General features: G+C 43.6%; 1 protein-coding gene across 1 annotated transcript in view; it reads left to right on the top strand.

Moving 5' to 3' along the window:
- Positions 1-25,299, top strand: part of LOC121000025 (vomeronasal type-2 receptor 1-like) — a 96,757-nt gene that overhangs the window by 68,650 nt on the left and 2,808 nt on the right. The window contains exon 5 of the mRNA XM_040431054.1: positions 1,133-1,256. Within this exon, the coding sequence (XP_040286988.1) occupies positions 1,133-1,256 (124 nt within the window). The remainder of the gene's footprint in view (positions 1-1,132; positions 1,257-25,299) is intronic.

The following is a 25,299-nucleotide window of genomic DNA, read 5'->3' on the forward strand; positions in this document are numbered from 1 at the left end:
CTATCCACAGGAGCTGTGTGAATCATACTTTCACTTTGTGCTGGTCATCTAATAACCCTTATCTCAAAATCACTAAAAGGTTAAAAACACTTATTTAAGACACATTCTTATGCTATAATAATTGTTTAGGAGGTCAGAGATCATGGATAAGTGATCAGCTGAGCTTCCTGACAGAAGAAGGTGAAAAGATCCGGCTTCTAAAGAATATCAGCCCTGTACAGAGACAAGGGATTCACATTTTAATAATGATTTTAGCCCAAAATAAGTAAAATGCAATCATAAAAAAATTCCCCCGAAGGTGTAAACTATTTTTGTGTGGTATTGTGGTAAATTTACTGACCCAGAGAATGAAGATAACAGGTCAGTTTTACTGTATAGAGAATGCCATAAAAACGAAACCTGTAAAATTGTTATGAAATTGCATTTTTTTTCAAATTCCACTCTATTTGGAATTTTTTCCAGCTCCCACTACATCGTATGCAATAATAAATGGTGACATTAGAAATTACAACTTGTCCCACAACAAACAAGCCCTTATATGGCTACATAAATAGAAAAATAGAAACATTATGGCTCTACAAAGGCAGGGAATGAAAAACAAAAAATCCTCTGGGACTCAAGGGGTTACCGTAATATCTATTTACATCTGAAGTTTTTATATATCTGCATAGCAGTAAACTGTTACATAATCTAATACCAACGGAAAATGCAAATGTGATCGCACACTACATCCAGCACTCTGCCCTCCATGCTGGACGAGACATTGGTTTATATTTTGGCCAAAGCATAGTAAGCCACTCACCGCGTCAAGGTTGTCTCATGAGTGGTCCCTGAGAGACAACCTTGACGCGGTGAGTGGCTTACTATGCTTTGGCCAAAATATAAACCAATGTCTCGTCCAGCATGGAGGGCAGAGTGCTGGATGCAGTGTGCGATCACATTTGCATTTTCCGTTTGTATATGTATTTCGCCATAGTGATGTGCACCTACAGGCAGGTTGTGCTGACCCAACCCCTTATTATAATCTAATACCAATTTAACATAATACAGCTGAAATATAAAATGGCATCATTTCTAATATTAATAACATTTATTATTTATTTTCATTATATTTTTTTCATCTTTACTCTAGTCTCCAGTATCGGTTTGCAGTAACAGCTGTATTCCAGGTACAAGAAAAGGCATTAGGCAAGGAGAACCAGTGTGCTGCTTTGACTGTATTTCATGTGCAGATGGAGAAATTACCAATGAAACCGGTAAAATACTTTCTTAAATGTTATGTGTATTACTGTTAAAAATAGAAGGGTTGTCTCATAACTAGTGTTGGGCGCGAATATTCGAATCGCTAATTTTAATCGCAAATATCGCCACTTTGAGAATTTGTGAAGATTTAGAATATAGTGCTATATATTCGTATTCGTAAATATTCTAGATTTTTTTTCATCTGAACCCATAATCCCTCCCTGCTTTTTGCTTGTGGGCCAATGAGAAGGCTGCAATGTCTTAGCAACATCCCTAGCAACCAATAGGAAAGTTGCCTACCCCTTACTATATAAGAACCTCCCCAGCAGCCCTTGTATGCAGTATTTTGCAGATCTGAGAGAGAGAGCAGTGTCATTGCTGTGCTCTGTGCTTTCCTGAGTCATTACATTAGATAGATAGTTAGATAGCTTATATATATAATACAGATAGTTAGTGGGAGATAGTCAGTGTAGGTTATATCCTGATATAGTGTAGCTGACAGGTTCCAGTGCAGAGTGTTAGGTAGTGTGATAGGTTCTGCTGTCCATACATACATGCTACAGATAGTGCTGTGATGTCACAAGTTCACAACAATACTAAGTAGTCAGACCTGATAAAATGTGAAGTTGCATGTATTGCGCCAAAATATTTGCATCATTAGTGCCGATTTTGCAATCGCAAATATATTGGAGCACTCTATCTGCATATAAAGCTATTGTAATGTTCTGCCGTGCCAACCATTTTCTCCAGTCTCAGGAAACTTCTAGCAGCTTGAAAAATGTAGCTATATTGACCCACGCCTGTATTACACGCGCAATATGCACATATTACTTTGCCGATTTTCGCAATCAAGAAAATAAAGGCGAATTCTCGAATTCGTGAATTTATGATGACTATTCGCCCAAATATTCACGAAATATCGTGAATTCGAATATTGCCACTGCCGCTCATCACTACTTATAACTCAGGCTGGGGAAAACTGCGGCCAGCTTGACATTGTAGTACAGTGAAGCCTCTTTGAGATCAGTACCCAAAATTATAGCATAAAAATGGTGTTCTAGAGAGGTGATCCTCTCAAAGAACATGACCAGTATGCATAGTATATGGTGGAACTGATAAGCTGTCTCATGAAATTTTGTCTAGATTATATGTTTGTTTTTTTCATAGATGTGGTCCTTTAAAAAGGCTTATGGTGGTCATATATACACTGTAGATGCTTGAGTCCACCAAAGTGGAATCTTACTGTACATATTAGTTAATTTTTATGACTTAAAGAATGGGATTCTGAAAGGGCAATCCCACTCAAAGACATCCATATGTGTTAAAACTGCATATGAACAGGGTTATCTCCAGGAACACAGTCCACAATCTAGGCATCAGTTTAGTGGAAATCTTCAGATAATTTTGTCTAAACACATTATTGCTTAGACTAGAGATGAACTAATTTTTTAAAATTTTGATTCGGATGCTTTGCTGAATTTCTCCAAGAAATTAGCTTCGTTCCAAATTAATTTGTCACAAAGAGTGTTAAATCAACAATATCCCGGCCTGGAGGGAGATTGTATCTTGGTGTACATCACTGTGCATTGCAGCAACATGCATGGCTAGTCCTTTCTGGTAGTGAAAAAGTTAATGTGCGTCAGTATGACAGGCAGGTTTTATACAGTGGATAAGTAAGTTGGAGGGCACTCAAATGTCTAGGTACACATATGAATAGATAAGTTGTAAATAATAATAAATTATTTATTTAGAAATAAAAATATAGATATGTATACCACAACGGATATATGCGAGTGGTTCCAGATGGATGGCGTTAAGGTATTCTGATAACGTATACCACAATACGCAATGTTCTCATATAGAATAAAATGCAATATTCTGGTATATAGTATTAGATACTAGTACAGGTGATCAGTCTGTCTAGTATGTCTCTAAAATATACGTCAAAGTGCACAGTGTGTGGTCCTGTATACACAATTGGCACTGACGTACGTATCCGGATATCCAATAAAAATATTGATAATAAAATCAGATTATGTCAGATAGTAATAAAGTCCCTTGCTATGTCCAAATAAATTAAGTCAGCTGTGTGTGGAGGCTCGAACAGTCTTACCCAATTTGTGGTGTGTCCCGAGAGGTGACTATCGGCGTTGTATGCTGACGGTGGTCCAGTCCTGGGGAACGTTGGTGCGCACGTGTCTTGCAGCTTGCTCTGCGTCTTTCTCCGTTGCGGCGTCTCCTGCTTCCGTCGTTTCTGGTTGTGTCCCACGTGGTGCAGATGATGGCGTCCCACGACTCAAGGCGTATCTGCGTCACTGCGGTCAGCTGACTGATACACCTGGAGTGAGTGGCTGCCATCTTAACTCACAAGTTCGGTGAGGCACAGGTAAGCCCTTCATTGGGCTGTTCTCGGAACTGCCTGCTCCCGGTGACCGCATTTGTTTCAGACCGGCTTGCGGCACAGGCACAGGTAAGGGCTTACCTGTGCCTCGCCGGAGTTGTGAGAAAAGATGGCAGCCCGCATGTGTTCGCGGGTGAACAATGCGAACTGGCCATTAGTGGTCAGCAATTAGTTTGTGTTGACGTCACTGTTTGTTTTTCCCTTCTGCTCCATCAGAAGAACAACCCCCCCAAAAAATGGATCCTGTCTATTGAGCATCTTCACAAGGTCAGTATTTGGTCAGTAATTGATCAGTATTGGTAAGGCAAAAACAGGAGTGGGTCCAAAACAGAGGTGAAATGTGATGGAAATATTTGCATGTCTTCTGTGATTTGCACCTAAAATACCATGTGATTGGAGCTTTACAGATGCTCCAAAGACAAGATCCACAGTGTTCTCCATTTTTCGGTTCTTCTGACAGATCAGAAGAAGGATAAAATAAACTGTGATGTCAACAAGGTCAAAGAGGGACACTAGTAGCCCCAGAACAGAGTGGTGAGGGTGGCAACAGCATGAGGAGTCAACATAGTGACTCAGTCACAGAGTGGTGAGGGTGGCAACAGAATGAGTAATCAACATAGTGGCTCAGTCACAGAGTGGGGAAGGGGATGGCAATAGCAGTGGCAGTAGCAGCACAAAATGGTGGCAGTAGTAGAAGATGGCAGCAGAGGCAACAGGTGTGTGGCATCAGGCGGGTGGCAGCATCAGAATAGTGTCTGAAGCACATGGCCAGAAGTAACAGGCCATATTTCACAATGCTCTGCTGTGGCAGCACACTGCAGTCAAAAAATTACTGTCAGAATCATCTAGTATGATACATCAGGCACCGGTGTGGAAATTCTGGCTGATCCATGCCTGATTCATCTTTCTAAAGGTTAATCCCTCTACATTTTGTGTTGAAAGGCAAGTTTGTGGTAACTATGTCTCCCACTGCACTAAAAACCCGCTCTGATGTCACACTACTGAGATAACCTTTTGCGAATACAAAAGGGGGGACATGGTGTCATGGATCACCCCCCCCTTTGGTATGTGTAAGGGTATATTTGGATATGAAAGGGTTAAGTTTATTTACTTACCTGTAGTGTGGGCTGGGCTGAACTTGTCCTCGTGGGCACGTGGAGGTCTTGATTGGCTTGCTGTTAACGGTCAGCACGAGTTACCTGTAAGAGAAGAAGATTTCAGTTACTTGCTGCGCATACAGAATTTGTCAGCAAAGAATCCCCCTCCCCACCCTCCCCTTTTGTTTTATTGTCACTGTGTTTATACGGGGTAATAGTCGCTCCTTGAGCGGACTAGTTTGGGTCTTAGACAAGGTCTTGGTTTTATAATTAGTTCTTATGATTTAAATTATTTTGTTTGTATATGATTGAACCATAAATAATTTTGTTTGTCTTCTAAGAAAGGTAACGTAAAAACACTGTGGCCTTTATATATCCAAAACAATGTTAAATTTATAAGAATAAAAATATCTTATTTTAATTCGACTGTGTCTCAGTCTCTTTTGTGTTTCCTTTGGTTAGTGGTGGAATATGACACCATGGCCAGGCAGGAGCGCTTGCCCAGGGAAAATCAGCCAGTTACAACCACAATTCTAGTTTGACTGCCCAGTAGTCTGAGCAGGGGCGTAACGATCGCGGTCGCAGGGGGTGCGACTGCGACCGGCCCGACGGGGGGAGGGGGCCCGCTGTACTAACATGTAATGAAGAGCTGTGACGGGGCCCGGCATGAAGTACAGTGACAATGCCAGCCCCGTCAGGGCGCTCCATTACACGTTTAATATTATGAGGCAAGGTGGGGGAGGTTTGCGCAGAGAGGGGGAGGAGGAAGAGGGGGGACGCGTGCACTCACTCATATACACTCGGCCCGGCAGTTCTTGTCACTGCCGGGCTGTCTCCAGATCATCAGTGAAGCAGGAGCTCTAGCGCTCCCTCTGCTTGCCGCACATCGCGCTGCTGGCTGTGGGAGGAGCTCTGAAGGCCCGGGAAACTGCCTTCAGTACAGCCAGCAGCGCGATGTGAGTGTGGCAGTGAAACATCAGGGAAGAGGGTAAGTATGTTTTTTTTTTTTTTTGCAGACTGGGGGCAAAGGGGAAGGGGGGGCACAAAAGTGTGCATCTCTACTGAGGGGGCACCTAATCTGTCATAACTACTGTGAGGGGGGCACATATAAAGGCATTACTATGAGGGGGCACATATATCAACTACTGTGAGGGGGGGCACATAATCTGGCATAACCACTGTGAGGGGTACATATGTGGGCATATCTAATGTGAGGGGCACATAATCTAGCATAACCACTGTAGGGGGGCACGTATCTGGTCATTACTGTGAGGGGCAAATAATCTGGCATAACTACTGTGAGGGGGCACATATCTGGTCATAACTACTGTGAGGGGGAACATATCTGGCCAATACTACTGTGAGGGGCACATATCTTGCTATATCCACTGTGAGGGGCACATATCTGGGCATATCTACTGTGACAGGAACAAAGGTGGGCTTAATTACTGTGAAAGGCCACAAGGTGGGCATTAGTACTGTGAGGGGCCACAATGTGGGCATTAGTACTGTGTGGTAGAACTTAGGGGAAATGTCCTAAATTACCCTGCTATACATTGGCATAGCTCAGTCTACCAGGCCAGCACAGCGCCCCCTGCTGGTGATTTCATAGGGGCAGTCACCATCCCTTCCTTATGTGATTATTCATTTTTTTCTCTATCACCACAGGGACCTTGTTCTAGATCCAGTGGATATCACGCCGAAGCCTGTGACACCCTGGATGAGGTAGGACCAGATTTTATTAGGACTGGGTTAGTGTAGCCATGCATTGGGCTTAGGGCTCTTTAACACGAGCGGATCCCGTGTGGGTAATCCGCTGTGTGAAAGAGTGCCAAGCCCCGCTCCGGACAGCAGAGACACGGAGCAGTAACATAATTGATAATGCTCTGTGCCTCTCTATGATCGTTTTGCTACAAACTCACAGTGACCACTTTATCTCACTGTGATTTTGTAGTAAAAAGGTCACAGAGAGGCACGGAGCATTATCAATCATGTTACTGCTCCGTGTCTCTTGGCCCTCATTCACGCAGCGGACTAACCACAAGGGAAAGAGCCCTTCGTAAGAAAATCTGCCGCTTCTTTGTAAAAAGGGGGGGGGGGGGCCCCGATCCAAAGTTTGCACTGGGGCCCATAACACTCTAGTTACGCCACTGAGTCTGAGGGATCTTGGACCTGGGGTGACAGGGTGCAGTCCAAGTATGCAAACACCTGCTGTTCAGATTCTGCTTTATGCCCTACTGCTGGCTGGTTTCTTTAGTTGTAGGGTGAAGAAATGTGCTCGTTAGAGACTCTAGACTCGAGTTACTGCTGACGGAGCTACTGCTGCTCCTTAACCCCCTCACCTCCAGCAGTCATGGCAGTGGAGCTTGAATGCAGAGGGTCCCCCCCTCCCGTCAGACCTTTGTGAGGATGGGCGATCCTCCACCAGTTCATCCCACACAGAGCTCAGGTGGCCATGAGATGTAAGTTCCACGTCTCCTGTCCCCTCACTAGTCACGTAGTGGCGTCTGGGAACCACGTATCGTGGGACAGTTGCCATCATGACATTTTTAAAACTGTCAGTCTCCACCAGATGGAATGGCTTCCTTTTAAAGGCGAGCAATTTTGAAATGCTGGCATTCATGGCCATGGCTCGCGGGTGGGTATGGGGATACTTCCTTATTCTTTCCAGTGTTTGGGGGATGGACAGCTTAACTCTTCCATGGGATAGTGTGGAGATGCTTGGAGACGGTGGTGGTGTTGCTGCCACATCCTCTGTTTGCAGGTTGGCAGGTGCCCTTGTCACTGCAGAGGGGGAGGAAGAGGCCGAGACCACAGCAGAAGAGGGAGCAGAAGGAGTCTCTGATTTTTCGTGGTTCTTGAGGTGTCTACTCCACTGCAGCTTGTGCTTTGCGGTTAGATGTGAGATCATGCAGGTGTTGCTCTGGTTTAGAACATTTATGCCTCGTTTCAGGCTCTGACTGCACAGCGTGCAAACCAACCGTGTCCTGTCGTCAGCACACTGCCTGAAGAACTCCCATGCCAGGGAACTTCTTTGCGATGGCTTTGATGTGCTATGTCTCTTGGCATGTTGGGCAGTAGCAGGCGCCACAGATGCAAAAGAGGTGTTTAGCACAAAAAAAAAATATGTAGGTCTCACTACCCAATTAACCGGCTGAATAACTATTATTTATCCCTGTGACCGTGGCAAGTACAGTGTTCTTTTTTTTTTTACTTTTTTTTTTTTTCTGGGAAACAACAAAATTAAAACCAATACATAATTAATCAATAACATCCTTAATTTTTGTCCCTCTTTTTGATCCATTCCCAACCCACTCAGCCCTACCCTACCATCCCTCCCTTAGCGATGCGTCTCTAATCCCTCCGTAAACATGGAAGGAGAAAGGAAGGGGAGGGGGGGAGTCTATAAAAAAGACCTACCACTTCCAAGCTCCCCATACCCTAGTCCATTTTTCCTCAGAATTTCTTTGGTTATATAAAACATTGTCATATCTCTTAACCTTATTAACCAGATATAACCACTCATTGAGCTTTGGGGTATTTTGTAAAAAAAACAGACTCAAGTGATCAGGAGTCTGGCCAGAAACATAATTCTAATCAAAAGGATCTTTTTATACTTATGGCAGTTTACCATGGATAGGTCACGTCACTCAATATCCAGCACTCAGCTATAAACGGGATTGCTACCCTCAATTTTTGGGTAATAAAATTATGGATTGAACCCCAATAGACTTTTAAATCTGGACACAACCAAAACATGTACAAAAAATCCGCCCACTGTGAATCCAAGTGATGTCACAGCCCTATAAATACGGCAGCCATTTTAGATTCTGCCATTTTCCAGCGTTCTGAGTGCAGGGACAGATGTGAGAAGGCACTAGGGACAGCAAAAGGAAAAACCTCATTGCGAACAAAGAAACTGGAAAAACGATTTATAAGTGCAGGAAAAGGATAGGGAGTAGTGTTGATCGAGCATGCTTGGCCGAACACCAGTTCGAGCTTCTCGATGCTCGACACATGGCGGTGTTCGGCCGAATACTGCATGTGCTCGAGCGCAATGCTCGAGTGTCCCCCCCCCGGCACATTTGTTGCCTGCTACGCAGCCAATAAACGTGCAGGTAGGTACTGCCTGCCCTTCACTGTAATGCCGTAGCCATGTTGGTTACTGGCATTACAGTGATTGGCTAGCCGGAATACACATGTTTGGCTCAGTGTTAGTCAGGGAGAGCTGTGCTGAAGAAGGGAAAGATAGTGTACGGAGGGAAATTTTTTTTTTTTACGTTGAAAAACTTGAAACTGTGCCTTCTGCCAGAGCACAAGAAAAACAATCATCCACGATACCTAGCTTCATGTCCCAGTTTGCAGGGCGGCGCAGGACAACGCCCTCGAAGTCAGACCAGTGCGACCAGGTGGTCGGTTGGATTGCAGCAGATAATGCTTCCAGTTGGTTAAGCACCACCCTGTTTTCCACCAAGTCCAGTCTCAGTAGCCAAGAGTCTGGTCAATACAATCCTCACCCTGATCCTCCTTCCTCCCACCATGGAGAGTCTTGCCAAACAAGTGAACCCACAATCGAATATTCCAAAGAGCTCCTTTCAGCGTCATTCCTTCATTTGGGCCTCTCGACAAGCCCGCATGAAATCTTGTGCCCTGATTCCCAAACTCTTCAGCATCCACAGTCACAAGAAGATGACGGTGGGAAATGGCAATTAGTGTTTCACGAGGTGGATGATGATGATGAGACACAGTTGCCAATAAGTCAACGGCAATTAGTGTCTCAAGAGGTTGATGATGAGGATGAGACACAGTTGTCAATAACTGAGGTTGTTGTTAGGTCAACAAGTCAGGAGGATGAGCAGAGTAAGGAAGTGGAAGAGGAGGTGGTGGACGATGAAGTCACTGACCCAACCTGGGAAGGTGGCAAGTTGAGCAAAGACAACAGTACAGAGGGGGGGGGGGGATCCGCAGCACTGCAACAGGCTGTAAGAGGCAGTGGGGTGGCAAAAGGGAGAAGGCAGGCCACACCAAACAGGCCCGCAACTGTTCCCCAGACCACACCCTTGAGGAAATCTCCCTTGCCAAGGGGTAGGTGTTCCGCTGTCTGGCGCTTTTTAAGAAAAGTGCAGACGACAAAAGAATTGTAATTTGCAACCTATGCCATACAAAAATGAGCAGGGGCGTGAACACTAGGAAACTCACCACCACCAGCATGATCCAGCACATGGCATCAAAGCACCGTAATAGGTGGGCCGAACGTCTGGATTCACAATCTGTGTCTGCGGGTCACACCACTGCCTCTTCTCTCTGTGTTACGTGCTGGCCAATCCCCTGTCGAAGGCGCAGCACCATCAGCGACCACATCCGCTTCCGTGTCCCAGAGCAGCGTACAAATGTCCCTACCCCAGGCATTTGAACGTAACTGCAAATACTCAGCCACCCACCCACAAGCCATAGCACTAAATGTGCAACTTTCCAAATTACTGGCCCTGGAAATGTTGCCATTTAGGCTTGTGGACACTGAGGCCTTCTGCAGCCTCATGTCGGCGGCCATCCCGCGTTACGCAGTCCCCAGCTGCCACTATTTTTCACGGTGTGCCATGCCCGCCTTACACTAGCATGTGTCCCATAACATCATCTGAGCCCTGACCAACGCAGTTACTGGGAAGGTCCATTTAACCACTGACACATGGACAAGTGCTTTTGGCCAGGGACGCTACATTTCCGTGACAGCACACTGGGTGAATGTGGTGGAGGCCGGGAGCGAGTTGTACCCTGGGATGTCACAGGTTCTACCGACGCCAAGGATTGCGGGCCCTAATTTCATCAGAGTTTCCGCCACCACCTACGTTAGTGGCTCCAACACCCACTTCAGCCATCAGTCGGTAGCTGGAAGCAGTGTAGCACTGCAGTGGGGAAGCGTCAACAGGCCGTGCTTAAGCTGATCTGCTTAGGTGACAAACAACACACCACCGCAGAGCTGTGGCAAGAGATAAGAGACCAGACTAAGCTGTGGATCTCGCCACTCAACCGAGAACCAGCCATGGTTGTGTCTGATAATGGCCGTAACGTGGTGGCGGCTTTGGAGCTCGGCAAGCTCACACACATCCCATGCCTAGCCCACGTCTTCAACTTAGTGGTTCAGCAGTTTCTCAAAACCTACCCAATTTGCCTGAGCTACTGGTGAAGGTGCGCCGCATGTGTGCCCATTATCAGCTTCCGCCGGTCTGTCAACGCTGCAGCAGCGCTTACAATTGACAGCTCACCTCACCAACTGTTGTGCGATGTGAGCATGCGCTGGAACTCGACGTTCAACATGTTGGCCAGGCTTTGTGAGCAGCAGAGGGCAGTAGTGGATAACAAGCTTCAACATGGTCGTCGTTTTTCCAGTCAGCTTCCGCTCATTGCAAGCGAGGAGTGGACATGGATGTCTGACCTCTGTGAGATTTTAAGAAACTTTGAGGAATCAACACAGATGGTGAGCGGTGATAACACTATTATCAGCGTCACCATCCCACTTCTGTGTCTACTCAAATGCTCACTGCTCACAATTAAGCCTGGCACTTTGCATGTAGAAGAGGTGGAGATGGGGGAAGACATTACACAGGGTGATAGCCAGACCACCCTCAGTTCATCTTCTCAGCGCAAATTGGATGATGAAGATGAGGAGGAGGAGCAGGAGACTGTTGCCTTTGCTACAGAGGGTAGTACCCATGGAAGTTTAATTCCATCTGTTCAGCATGGATGGGCAGAAGAGGAGGAAGAGGATGAGGAGATTGAGAGTCATCCTCCTGATGATGACAGCGAAGTTTTGCCTGTTGCGACTCTGGCACACATGGCTGACTTTATGTTAAGCTGCCTTTCCCGTAACCCACACGTTTTATGCATTTTGGACAACACCGATTACTGGTTGTTCACCCTTCTCGACCCCCGATACAAAGGAACTTCTCAAAAATTGCTCCAAAAATTTCCAGCTGACAATGCTGGCGGCAGAGTACGTAGTTCCTTGGGGAGACGAGGGGAACACACAGCAGTTCCAACAAAGGCAGGGCAACACTCTCCAAAGCCTGGGACAGTTTCATGACACCCCGCCAGCACCCTCACCCTGATGCGTGGCCTAGTGTCACAAGGAGGGAAACATTTTGGAAGATGGTGAAGATGTACATAGCAGACCATGTCAGCGTCCTCAATGATCCCTCTGTGCCTTACTGGGTGTCCAAGCTGGACACGTGGCACTCTACGCCTTGGAGGTGCTGGCCTGGCCTGCCCTGCCGCCAGCGTTTTGTCAGAGCGGGTATTTAGTGCAGCTGGGAGCATGATAACTGATAAGCGCATCCGCCTGTCAACTGAAAATGCTGACAGGTTGTCTCTTATAAAAATGAACAAGGCCTGGGTTGCCCTTGACTTCTCTACTCCACCAGAGGAAAGCGACTGAACATACAGGCACTTTAAATGTGTTTTTTTTTAATGTACTGAATACACTGTATTCCCATGCACCCCTTCCACCACAAAAAAGGGTATATGGTTCAATCTTCCTTTTCTCATCCTCCTCCTCTTCCATCATATCAACATGCTTATTAGTCTGCCCTCGCTCCTAATGTTGTAGAGGGTCAGCTCACCTGCAGGCCCTCGCATATAATGTTTTAGAGTGTCGACTCACCAGCAGGCCCTCACCTACAATCTTTTAGAAGGCCAGCTCACCTGTAGGCCCTCGCATGTAATGTTTTAGAGGGATCAGCTCACCAACAGGCCCTCACCTACAATCTTTTAGAGGGTCAGCTCACCTGCAGGCCCTCGCATATAATGTTTTAGAGGGTCAGCTCACCAGCAGGCCCTCACCTACAATATTATAGAGAATCAGCTCACCTGCAGGCCCTCGCATATAATGTTTTAGATGGTCAGCTCACCAGCAGGCCCTCACCTACAATCTTTTAGAGGGTCAGCTCACCTGCAGGCCCTCGCATATAATGTTTTTGAGGGTCAGCTCTCCAGCAGGTCCTAAACCATAATGTTTTACAGGGTCAGCTCACCAGCAGGCCCTCGCATATAATGTTTTTGAGGGTCAACTCACCAGCAGGCCTTAACCATAATGTTTTTTAGGGTCAGCTCACCAGCAGGCCCTTGTCCATAATTTTTTCAAAGGTTAGCTAAGCAGCAGGCCCTCGCCCATAATTTTTTCAATGGTCAGCTCAGCTGCAGGAACTCGCCCATAATTTTTTTGATGCTCAGATCAGCAGCAGGCACTCGCCTCTAATGTTTTAGAGAGTCAACTCTGCAGCAGACCCTCACCCCTAATGTTTTAGATGGTCAGCTCAGCATCAGGCCCTCACCCGTAATGTTTTAGAGGGTCACCAGCAGGCCCTTGCGCCTAATGTTTTTGAGGGTCACCAGCAGACCATCAATCATAATTTTTCAAGGGTGTATGATGCCCTCCTTTATGTGTAATAAAGGGTATATTGGAGTGCCGGCTCCTTGTAAATTTTGGAAGCCCTTTCACTTAGTGCATAGACTTTGAGTGTAGGAGTCCCACTACCTGAACAATTGTACCGCAATGTGAATGAGGCCCTCCATTATGTGATATACAGGTTGTATCAGAGTGCCTCTTCCATGTAATTTTTGGCAGCATTTGCACTTTATATACAAGTAAATATACAGGAAAGAATGTTTCCTAACAATTTTTCCTCTAAAATCGATTTTATCTTCGGTTTTGTGCATATTATTCATATTATTGTCAGTCTGTAAAAGTGGCGTACTACTCGGACAACATCATTCCAAACAGCGACCTAGGAGTCCAAGATGAATCCAGACATCCTCCCCATGCTGTTCCCGAACCATTTCGGTGGGGTTTCCATAAATTTCTGACCTTTTCCTATGAACCAGACACCCTCCCCTCTTCAGAGCAGGGTGTGCCTGGTTTAATGCTCGGGTTCTCCCATTTACTTCCATTGTGCTCGGGTGCTCGGTAGACCCGAACACCCGAGCACTTTGGTTCTCGATCAACACTAATAGGGAGAGACGTCAGAAGGTGCTAGGGACAGTGTTAGAAATGCGATTTACAAGTGCAGGGAAAGATTATTTGGGGATCCAAATAGCCATTATACAGCTCTGTCATTCCAGCATTTTGTTCTTAGGGTGCAAGTGCTATGTTGAAAAGCCTTTAGTGGCTTATATCTGTGGAAAAAGAAAAATATATTCTCAGTCCACTTCTGCAGTTATATGTGTTGAAAGCGTACAGAAAGAAAAAATATACGCACTTCACTGGTGCAGTTATTTGTGGCAAAAGCGTTTAGTGGCCTATTTCAGTACAGAAAGAAAAATATACTGTATAAGTACTTCACTGGTGCATTTCATTTATTTCTGCGAAAAGCATTTAGTGGCCTATTTCAGTACAAAAAGAAAAATTTATTCTCAGTTCACTTCTGCAGTTATATGTGTTGAAAGCGTTTAGTGGCCTATTTCAGTACAGAAAAATATATATACGCAATTCACTGGTACAGTTATTTGTGGCAAAAGCGTTTAGTGACCTATTTCAGTACAGAAAGAAAACTATATAAGCACTTCACTGGTGCATTTATTTCTGCGAAAAGTGTTTACTGGCCTATTTCAGTACAAAAAGAAAAATATATTCTCAGTTCACTTCTGCAGTTATACATGTTGAAAGCGTTTAGTGGCCTATTTCAGTACAGAAAGAAAAATATATATGCACTTCACTGGTGCAGTTATTTGGGGCAAAAGCTTTTAGTGGCCTATTTCAGTACAGAAAGAAAAATATATAAGCACTTCACTGGTGCATTTATTTCTGCGAAAAGTGTTTACTGGCCTATTTCAGTACAAAAAGAAAAATATATTCTCAGTTCACTTCTGCAGTTATACGTGTTGAAAGTGTTTAGTGGCCTATTTCAGTACATTAAGAAAAATATATACGCACTTCACTGGTGCAGTTATTTGTGGCAAAAGCTTTTAGTGGCCTATTTCATTACAGAAAGAAAAATATATAAGCACTTCACTGGTGCATTTATTTCTGCGAAAAGTGTTTACTGGCCTATTTCAGTACAAAAAGAAAAATATATTCTCAGTTCACTTCTGCAGTTATACATGTTGAAAGCGTTTAGTGGCCTATTTCAGTACAGAAAGAAAAATATATATGCACTTCACTGGTGCAGTTATTTGGGGCAAAAGCTTTTAGTGGCCTATTTCAGTACAGAAAGAAAAATATATAAGCACTTCACTGGTGCATTTATTTCTGCGAAAAGTGTTTACTGGCCTATTTCAGTACAAAAAGAAAAATTTATTCTCAGTTCACTTCTGCAGTTATACATGTTGAAAGCGTTTAGTGGCCTATTTCAGTATAGAAAGAAAATATATACGCACTTCACTGGTGCAGTTATTTGTGGCAAAAGCGTTTACTGGCCTATTTCAGTACAAATAGAAAAATTCGATTTGACGGTTCGCCGAATTTTCCGGGAAAAGTTTGGTTTGATCTGAATATATTCACGGCGAATTGCATTAAAAAACGGCTATTTCCTGGCTGCTGAGAGCTGCTGTAGAACACTGTGCCTTGTAGTAACACGCATAGGGAGTCTGCTTTGGTAGTGAAATAATACTGTGAGTAGTGATGGACGAACATCTTCCGGGACGGTTCGCGAATGCGATGGCGCAAACACGATCAAATGTTCGCGAACCGCAAGTTCGCGGGGGTCCCATTCATTTTAATGGCAGGCGAACCTAAAAAACCTTCAGCTCATATTTGCAGCCAAGAAATAATTACTAGAAGTGCACAAATAGTCCCACAACATGGACAGTGACATACCAGCTGTATTATTCGAATTTGCGATCTCCATTGATAATTTTTTTCAATGCGAAATATCGGCAATATAATTTTCGCGTACGCGCATGCGCAAATGCACTATACAGTATCCAAATGCACTATAAAGAAAGTATATTCGTATATAACACCCCGCTTCAATCAGTTTTTTTGTGGGGTGACTGGTATATCACACCAGTAGAAATTATTTGTTCCAATAACGCTTGTCCCTCTATATACCTGCAGTATAGCAGCAGAACTGTACACAACTGCCACACATTACAAATGCACTATAATATAATAACATTGTACAAGGAAGGCAATCCATTAGAACATACATAAAGATAAAACGTAACCTTTAATAATGTTACTATGAGGGTCCATTCGCACGTCCGTAAGTGTTTTGCGGATCCGCAAAACACGGACACCAGCAATGTGCATTCCGCAATTTGCGGACCGCACATCACAGGCACTATAATAGAAATTGCCTAATCTTGTCTGCAATTGCGGACAAGAATAGGACATGTTCTATTTTTTGGCGGAAACGGAAGCACGGATGCGGAAGTGCGGATCCGCAAATGCAGATGCGGACAGCACATTCTGGCCCCATTGAAAATGAATGGGCCTGCACCCGTTCCGCAAAATTGCAGAATGGATGCGGACCCATTTTGCGGACGTGTGAATGGAAAAGATATCCCTCACAATGAAAATAAATAAAATTATTAAAGTTAAGCAATAAGCATAGATGTGGTAGGCAATAACAAGTGCTCGGCGGCACCAAATTAGAAACCATATGTCCTACCACAATCCGGGGGGCTCTAGTGCACAACCTTGAATCCCGGAGGGAAAGCAAAAAACATCTATCCCTGGGCTAGATGATGATGTGGTATTGAAGGACAGGGTGGGCAAAGAACTGTCCCTGATATTGCCCTACAGGGGGGTGCTATTCTGGCCCTGATAGCCTAACCACAGACAACCCGCCCTGATAAGAGCGACCCCGTCCGGAACCTTACCCTATATAAAAATGGCCCTAGTAAACCCCTAGCCCCCTGACTTCCAGGTGATCACTGACTTTATCAATTACAGAACGACGGGAGTGGTATATGTAGCAACTTGCGTTTGCGGTTTACAATATGTCGGCAAAACAAAACGCGAGTTTAGATGCTGCATTGGTGAACATTTACGCAACATTGTTAATGAAGCTGTCACATCGATTGCTCAACATGTTGCGACATACCACCCTAATGTGACCAACTGCATCAGCTTCCAGGGGATTGAGCATATCAGAACATCTGCACGAGGAGGGGATGTTGACAATCTCGTCCTCCGGAAAGAAGCTCAATGGACTTTTACCCTGCAGACCGTCAAGCCCCGTGGACTAAATTACTTCATCTCCTATGTTAGTTTTATATAGGTAGATGCAGTATCTGCATGCCACTACTACACATATATACGGGTCCAGATATAGACCCTGTTCTCTGGGATATACAGTACAGACCAAAAGTTTGGACACACCTTCTCATTCAAAGAGTTTTCTTTATTTTCATGACTATGAAAATTGTAGATTCACACTGAAGGCATCAAAACTATGAATTTAACACATGTGGAATTATATACATAACAAACAAGTGTGAAACAACTGAAAATATGTCATATTCTAGGTTCTTCAAAGTAGCCACCTTTTGCATTAATTACTGCTTTGCACACTCTTGGCATTCTCTTGATGAGCTTCAAGAGGTAGTCCCCTGAAATGGTTTTCACTTCACAGGTGTGCCCTGTCAGGTTTAATAAGTGGGATTTCTTGCCTTATAAATGGGGTTGGGACCATCAGTTGCGTTGAGGAGAAGTCAGGTGGATACACAGCTGATAGTCCTACTGAATAGACTGTTAGAATTTGTATTATGGCAAGAAAAAAGCAGCTAAGTAAAGAAAAACAAGTGGCCATCATTACTTTAAGAAATTAAGGTCAGTCAGTCAGCCGAAAAATTGGGAAAACTTTGAAAGTAAGGGCTATTTGACCATGAAGGAGAGTGATGGGGTGCTGCGTAAGATGACCTGGCCTCCACAGTCACCGGACCTGAACCCAATCGAGATGGTTTGGGGTGAGCAGGACCACAGAGTGAAGTCAAAAGGGCCAACAAGTGCTAAGCATCTCTGGGAACTCCTTCAAGACCATTTCAGGGGACTACCTCTTGAAGCTCATCAAGAGAATGCCAAGAGTTTGCAAAGCAGTAATCAAAGCAAAAGGTGACTACTTTGAAGAACCTAGAATATTACATATTTTCAGTTGTTTCACACTTGTTTATTATGTATATAATTCCACATGTGTTAATTCATAGTTTTGATGCCTTCATAGTCATGAAAATAAAGAAAACTCTTTGAATGAGAAGGTGTGTCCAAACTTTTGGTCTGTACTCTCTCTCTCTCTCTCTATATATATATATATATATATATATATATTCTTTTTCCGCATCTTTCTCTGATATATGACGCACAGCATGTGTACCCATGGTGATCTATACGAGTTACAGAAGCAGTGGCGTTATGAGCATCTGCTTTTCTATCTGTGATGGCCACGACATTGTTGTCGGGCCATACGGGGATAGAGAGCAGTATGGCAACAGGGATGGCCACTGCATACATGATCCACTCATACTGTGCAGCGGCCGCATTGGTTGGGTTACTGCCTTATGCCCGCTCTGTGATATTAACAGTATTCGGTTGTGGGTACTTCTAGTGATATGCTATCTCAGCGATTGTCCTCCTGGGATGCTTTATGAGCTAACTTTGCCACTGGATGATATAAGGATCGCCTTGTATCACTCCTGTAATGTATACCTCCCCTTTCGCCCTCTAAAGCTATATAAGTAGGCGGGGCAGGGGCGCGCCTGTTCTCCAGAGGTGCCGCTGTTCCATTGGCTCCTGTGCGGCTTGTGCCAGCCCAGGGGGTGTGGCTTTTTCTTCTTTAGTGGCAGCACTGGGCGGCCGCGCAACGGCCTTCCCAGTGCCGCAGGCTACGTGTCTGCACGCGGTGTATGAAAGCGTGCAGTACACTGTTTATTACTTTTATTACTTTTTTGCCAAAACTTATCCCCAGCTAATTTATCGAAATCCTGTAAATAAAAATGATGCCAAAAAGGAATGCACAGAAGAGATTCCTTTATCCCAACCATCTTCTAATAGTGGTATAAGATCTAGAAAATAGCTTTCCAGTAACTCTGTACTCTTGTTCAACATTGATTAATCTCCCAGATTCCAACAGAGTAAACATGTTATCATATGGAGATTTCTTTACCAAAGTCTTAAACAGAGCACTTTTCTCCCATTCACAGTATAACCATAAGTGCCCAGCTATAAAATAGCCCTTGAAGTAGGGAAGATTTAACTCTCCCTGCTGCAACGGCTTATAGATATAGTCCAATTTTAACCTTACTCGCTTTCTTCCCCAAAGTAAATCGTTAATCATCCTCTCAAGGAGTTTGAAAAACGTATCCTCGAATTGGGGAATTCCTGAGAATATAGAGAAGTTGGGGTAAAATCACCATCTTAACCAAAAATATTTTGTCAGCTCTAGATAGGGGTAGGGGTAGTCGAAGCCATATCGTAACTTTTTATCTCAATTTACTTATCAATGGAATCAAGTTAAGCTGGGTGAAATCCTTGATCCTAGGTGATATCATCATGCCCAGATATTCAAAAGAATCATCAACTTTTAACATCATCAAAGACCCCTTGCTTAGAAACTCAAAACTATCCAATAATACAAGGGTAGTTTTTGACCAGTTAATATCTAAGCCAGAGACTTCCCCAAAAAAATTGACTGTACGAATAATTCTTGGGAGGGTTGTATTAGTATGTATATAAAAAATATATAAAAGTATATAAAAAATAACATATCCGCATATAAAGAAATCCGATCCTCTGGTCCCAATACTCCAAACCCCTCAATCCTTGTATCTTGCCTAACACAAAGTGCTAAAGGCTCAATATAGATGTCAAACAATAATGGAGAAAGTGGACAGCCTTGACTAGTACCTCTAGTCAACATAAAACTCGAGGTCAGACTGCCATTAAAGGGCTTCTGTCACTCCACTAAACTCATATTTTTTTTTTGTCTCCTTAAAATCCTTATGCTGCGATTTCCCAATATATAGGGCTATTACTCAGTTTGGTTCAGTAGTTATATAAAAAAACGGACTTTTATAATATGCAAATTACCTCTCTAGCAGCAGGTAGGGCGGCTACCTGCTGCTAGCAGCCGCATCCTCCATTCATAATGATGCCCCCTCCTCATGTTGATTGACAGGGCCAGCGGACGCGCTCGTTCTCTGACTGGCCCTGTCTGCGTTTGAAATCTCGCGCCAGTCTTCAGTTGGCGCAGGCGCACTCAGTGGAGGACGCTCGCTCGGCCGCTCCATCCTCAGTGCGCCTGCGCCGATGACGTCACATGTACACCCGGCGCAGGCGCACTGAGGATGGAGCGGCCGAGCGAGCGTCCTCCACTCAGTGCGCCTGCGCCAACTGAAGACTGGCGCGAGATTTAAAACGCAGACAGGGCCAGTCAGAGAACGAGCGCGTCCGCTGGCCCTGTCAATCAACATGAGGAGGGGGCGTCATTATGAATGGAGGATGTGGCTGCTGCTAGAGAGGTAATTTGCATATTATGAAAGTCAGTTTTTTTTATATAACTACTGAACCAAACTGAGTTATAGCCCTATATATTGAGAAATCGCAGCATAAGGATTTTAAGGAGACAAAAAAATATATATTAGTTTAGTGGAGTGACAGAAGCCCTTTAAGATTCAGTCTCACAATAGGGGACTTATACAAAAGCCTAACCATACTTATAAACCTCGTACCGAATCCCACCCTTCCCAACACCTTCCATAGGAATTTCCATTCCACCCTATCGAACACCTTAAAGGCATCCATAGACAGGATGGAGCGGGAACTCCCCCTGGAGGACTGTATGTTCGCAAAGAGTCGATGAAGGTTATGATGAGTACCTTTATTAGGGATAAACCAATTCTAATCGGGATGTATAATCAAACAACTCTGGAGAGCCTTGTGGCCAACATCCTTGATAGGAGCTTAACATCTGTATTCAGAAGCGATATTAGTCTATATGACCCCATATCTAAGGGATCTTTCCCCTTTTTCAGTGTTAATATAATTACCGCTTCTGTCATTGACTCGGGTAGGCTACCATCCTCCAATGACTCAGCAATTACCATCAGAAGACGCAGAAAAATGACCTCACCATACTTGTGATAAAACTCGTATGGAAAGCCATCTGATCCAGAGGAGGAGTTTCCCGATCATGCCTTTATTGCGGCCTCTAACTCCTGGAGTGAAAATTCTACTTCAAGGGATTCGATCTGTATTTCAGTAAGAACCGGGAAAGTGATGGAGTCCAAATAGGCATCCATCATTTTATCCGAAATATTATTACTAGTTTTATATATTTCCGAAAAGTGTTTTAAAAAAGCTCCCTTTATTTTCTCCTGCTTTTCAATAATTAAAACCTTGGCTGAGTAAATGCTGACTATTTCTTTTTTTTGGTTCTGATTAGATATCACCTTAGCCAGGAAATACAGTGTTTTAAACACCAAAAATAGTAGGCCACACAGACCCAATTAATTAGCTGAATAATTATTATACCGTATTTTTCGCCCTATTAGACGCACCGGCCCATAAGACGCACCTAGTTTTTAGACGAGAACAATAAGAAAAAAATATTTTCCATTACACCTTAGGTCCGACCAGCAATCAGACCCCCAATGTTAATAGGTAGGTCTCACGACCCAATTAACCAGTTGAATAACTATTATATATCCCTGTGACTGTGGTAAGTACAGTGTTTGTTCAACCCAAAAAATAGGTAGGCCTCACCGACCCAATTAACCGGCTGAATAACTATTATATATCCCTGTGACCGTGGCAAGTACAGTGTTTTTTTAACCCAAAAAATAGGTAGGTCTCACTGACCCAATTAACTGGCTAATAACTATTATGTATCCCTGTGACGGTGACAAGTACAGTGTTTTAAACACAATAAATAGGTAGGTCACACCAATCCACTTAACCGGCTGAATAACTATTATATATCTCTGTGACAGTGTCAAGTAAAGGCTTTTTCACCCAAAAAAATAGGTAGGTCTCACCGATCCATTTAACAGGTTGTTTTATTATTATATTTCCCTGTAACAGTGGCAATTAAAGTTTTTTCCCCCAAAACAATTGGTATGTCGCACCCACACAATTAACAGACTGATTTACTATTATATTTCCTTGACGCTGGTGCAAAGGAGTAGGATTGCAACGAAAAAAATGCCAACACGTCACCCTCAGACTGAACCGCACGATTAAGTATGGTATTTCTGTCTCACTGGTGCAAAGGAGTTGTATTGCACCCCTCAATAATGCCTACAGGTCACCTGCACACTTTTAAAATATAATAAAGGCCTAACACTCTCTCTGCCTGCAGCAGCGCCTTGTCCCTACACTAGTCAGAACAGAATGGCGGCGCCCCATGTAATCCAACATTTATGCATGCATGGTCACATGGTGCTCCGGCAATCACAGCCATGCCAATTAGAATGCTCACTACACTCCTTAAAAAATAGCTTGAGGAGTGCAGTTTCCAAAATGGGGTCTTCTTGGAGTTTTCCACTGTAGAGGTACCCCAGGATTCCCTCAAATGTGACATGGCGCCTAAAAACCATTCCAAATCTTCTAAAAACGTACAAAACTCCTTCCTTTCTGTGCCCATACAGCAGTTTATGACTACATATGGGGTGTTACAGTATTCAGGAGAAAATGAGTAACAAATTGTGTGGTGATTTTCTCCTGTTACCCCTTGTGAAAATAAAAAATTTGGGTCTCAAGTGACATTTTATTGTAAAAAAAATTCATTTTTATAGCCAACTTTTCTAAATTCTATGAAACACCTTTTAGGTCAAAGTGCTGTCTACATCACTTAAAAAATTTCCTAAGGGGTTTAATCCCCAAAATGGAGTCACTTTTTGTGGAGTTTTCACTGTAGGGGTATCTCAGGATCTCTTCAAATGTAACATAGTCCAAAATCCATTCCAGCAAGATCAGCCCATAAAAAACCATATAGCCCTCCTTCCTTTCTGCACCCTGCTGTGTGCCCATGCAGCACCTTACTAACACATATGGGGTGTTGCCGTATTCAGGAAAAAATGGGTAACAAATTTTATGGTGCATTTTCTCCTTTTACCCCTTGTGAAAATGAAAGATTTGGGCCTAAAGCAACATTTTCATCAATTTCGCTGCCAATTTTTTCTAAATACTATGAAATGCCTGAAGTGCTCACTACAACCCTTGAAAAATTCCTTGGGAGGGGTGTTGTTTCAAAAATAGGGTTGCTTTTTTGGAGGTTTACAATGTAGGGGTATTTCAGGGTTTTTTCAAGGCAACGTGGCACCCAAAAACCTTTCGAGCAAAATCTGCTATCCAAAAACCATATAGCGCTCCTTTACTTCTAAACCCATAAAGCAGTTTATGAGCACATATGTGGCGTTTCTGTAAACTTCAGTATCAGGGTAATAAATATTGAGGTTTGTTTGCTGTTAATCCTTGCTATGTCACTGGAAAAATGGATTATAATGAAAAATCTGCAAAAATGGAAAATCTTCAAAAATATTTTTTTTTAATTTTACCTTCATGTTGTTTTATTTTTTGGGGTACACCTAAATTGTTAACACAATTTATAAAAATCGGGTCATTTATGGGTGGTTTCTATTATGTAAGCCCTTCAATGTCAGTTCACAACTCAATTGGCCCTTTAAAAAGTCGGTTTTGGAAATTTTCTTGAAAATTTGAAAAATTGCTTCTAAAATTTGAAGCCTTCTAACATCCTATAAAATACAATGTACAAAATGATGCCAGCATTAATTAGACATATGGTAAATGTTAATTAGTAGTGTTGATCGAGCACCAAAGTGCTTGGGTGCTCGAGTAGAACACTTTGCGAAGTCAATGGGAGAACCCAAGCATTAAATCAGGCACCCCATGCTCTGAAGAGGGGGTGGGGGGGTGTTGGGACTCTAGTTCGGCTTAGGAGTCCCTGCTCTGACTCCATATATAGCTATGTCCATATATGGAGTCAGTGCTTGGGGACACCCCAGTGTATTTAAATCAATTTTTATTGTCATAATATAAATATATAATATATTACATTATATATATATATATATATATATATATATATATATAAATTCATAACAAAGGTCAGGCAGCACTCCCTTTTCTCAATTATGCGGTGCCCGCGGTGGTCCCTCGATACAGGACGGATAAACAAATAAAGAAAGTCCGCAGCACTCCTTGAAGTAAAAAATGTGCAGTTTATTCACACATGTCAGAAAAATGATAACGTTTCAGTTCTCTCACAGAACCTTTCTCAAGTCAAGTGAACATAAAGTGCATACGTGCATGTTTAAATACATTTTCACATTGTGTCCAATTAATTCATTAACTAATACAACTGCCGTGCACTCCCCTCATAGGCTAAGCTACATTCCACATAATTGGCTCCACATGTTCCCATAGGTGCCAGTAGATCTGTATATATATATACTAATACATTCATTGGTGAGCATTTATTGTAGTGATAAGTGTATACAAGTGCATATAATAAAGTGCAAGGTGCGCTAAATCAACTAAAAACAACTTTTCTGATACCTTGCTGAGGGTTTTTCCACGGAGATATATCAGGAGAGGACGTCTAAGCTTGTGTGGAAGCACGCTAATCTTCCGCGTCTCTTCCTCCTTAGTGCGCATGTGTCAGTCCTTCCCCCTCTGTGACGCAGTACATATCTACCTTGTAACTATACTGGGCGGAGACCCAGCGTAGTGACGCGCGATCATCCGGGTCAGCACCCAAGGCGCGCATCATTCATGCGCCAGCGTACTGCACCAGACATCCGCGCCACGTCACCAGTCTACGCCACCATTTTACATTCGGGCGCTCATCAGGGCAATGTATTAGTATATATACACTGCGTGCAGAATTATTAGGCAAATGAGTATTTTGACCACATCATCCTCTTTATGCATGTTGTCTTACTCCAAGCTGTATAGGCTCGAAAGCCTACTACCAATTAAGCATATTAGGTGATGTGCATCTCTGTAATGAGAAGGGGTGTGGTCTAATGACATCAACACCCTATATTAGGTGTGCATAATTATTAGGCAACTTCCTTTCCTTTGGCAAAATGGGTCAAAAGAAGGACTTGACAGGCTCAGAAAAGTCAAAAATAGTGAGATATCTTGCAGAGGGATGCAGCACTCTTAAAATTGCAAAGCTTCTGAAGCGTGATCATCGAACAATCAAGCGTTTCATTCAAAATAGTCAACAGGGTCGCAAGAAGCGTGTGGAAAAACCAAGGCGCAAAATAACTGCCCATGAACTGAGAAAAGTCAAGCGTGCAGCTGCCAAGATGCCACTTGCCACCAGTTTGGCCATATTTCAGAGCTGCAACATCACTGGAGTGCCCAAAAGCACAAGGTGTGCAATACTCAGAGACATGGCCAAGGTAAGAAAAGCTGAAAGACGACCACCACTGAACAAGACACACAAGCTGAAACGTCAAGACTGATTTTTCTAAGGTTTTATGGACTGATGAAATGAGAGTGAGTCTTGATGGGCCAGATGGATGGGCCCGTGGCTGGATTGGTAAAGGGCAGAGAGCTCCAGTCCGACTCAGACGCCAGCAAGGTGGAGGTGGAGTACT

The sequence above is a fragment of the Bufo bufo genome, chromosome 4 (assembly GCF_905171765.1).
Source record: "Bufo bufo chromosome 4, aBufBuf1.1, whole genome shotgun sequence".
Taxonomy (NCBI): domain Eukaryota; kingdom Metazoa; phylum Chordata; class Amphibia; order Anura; family Bufonidae; genus Bufo; species Bufo bufo.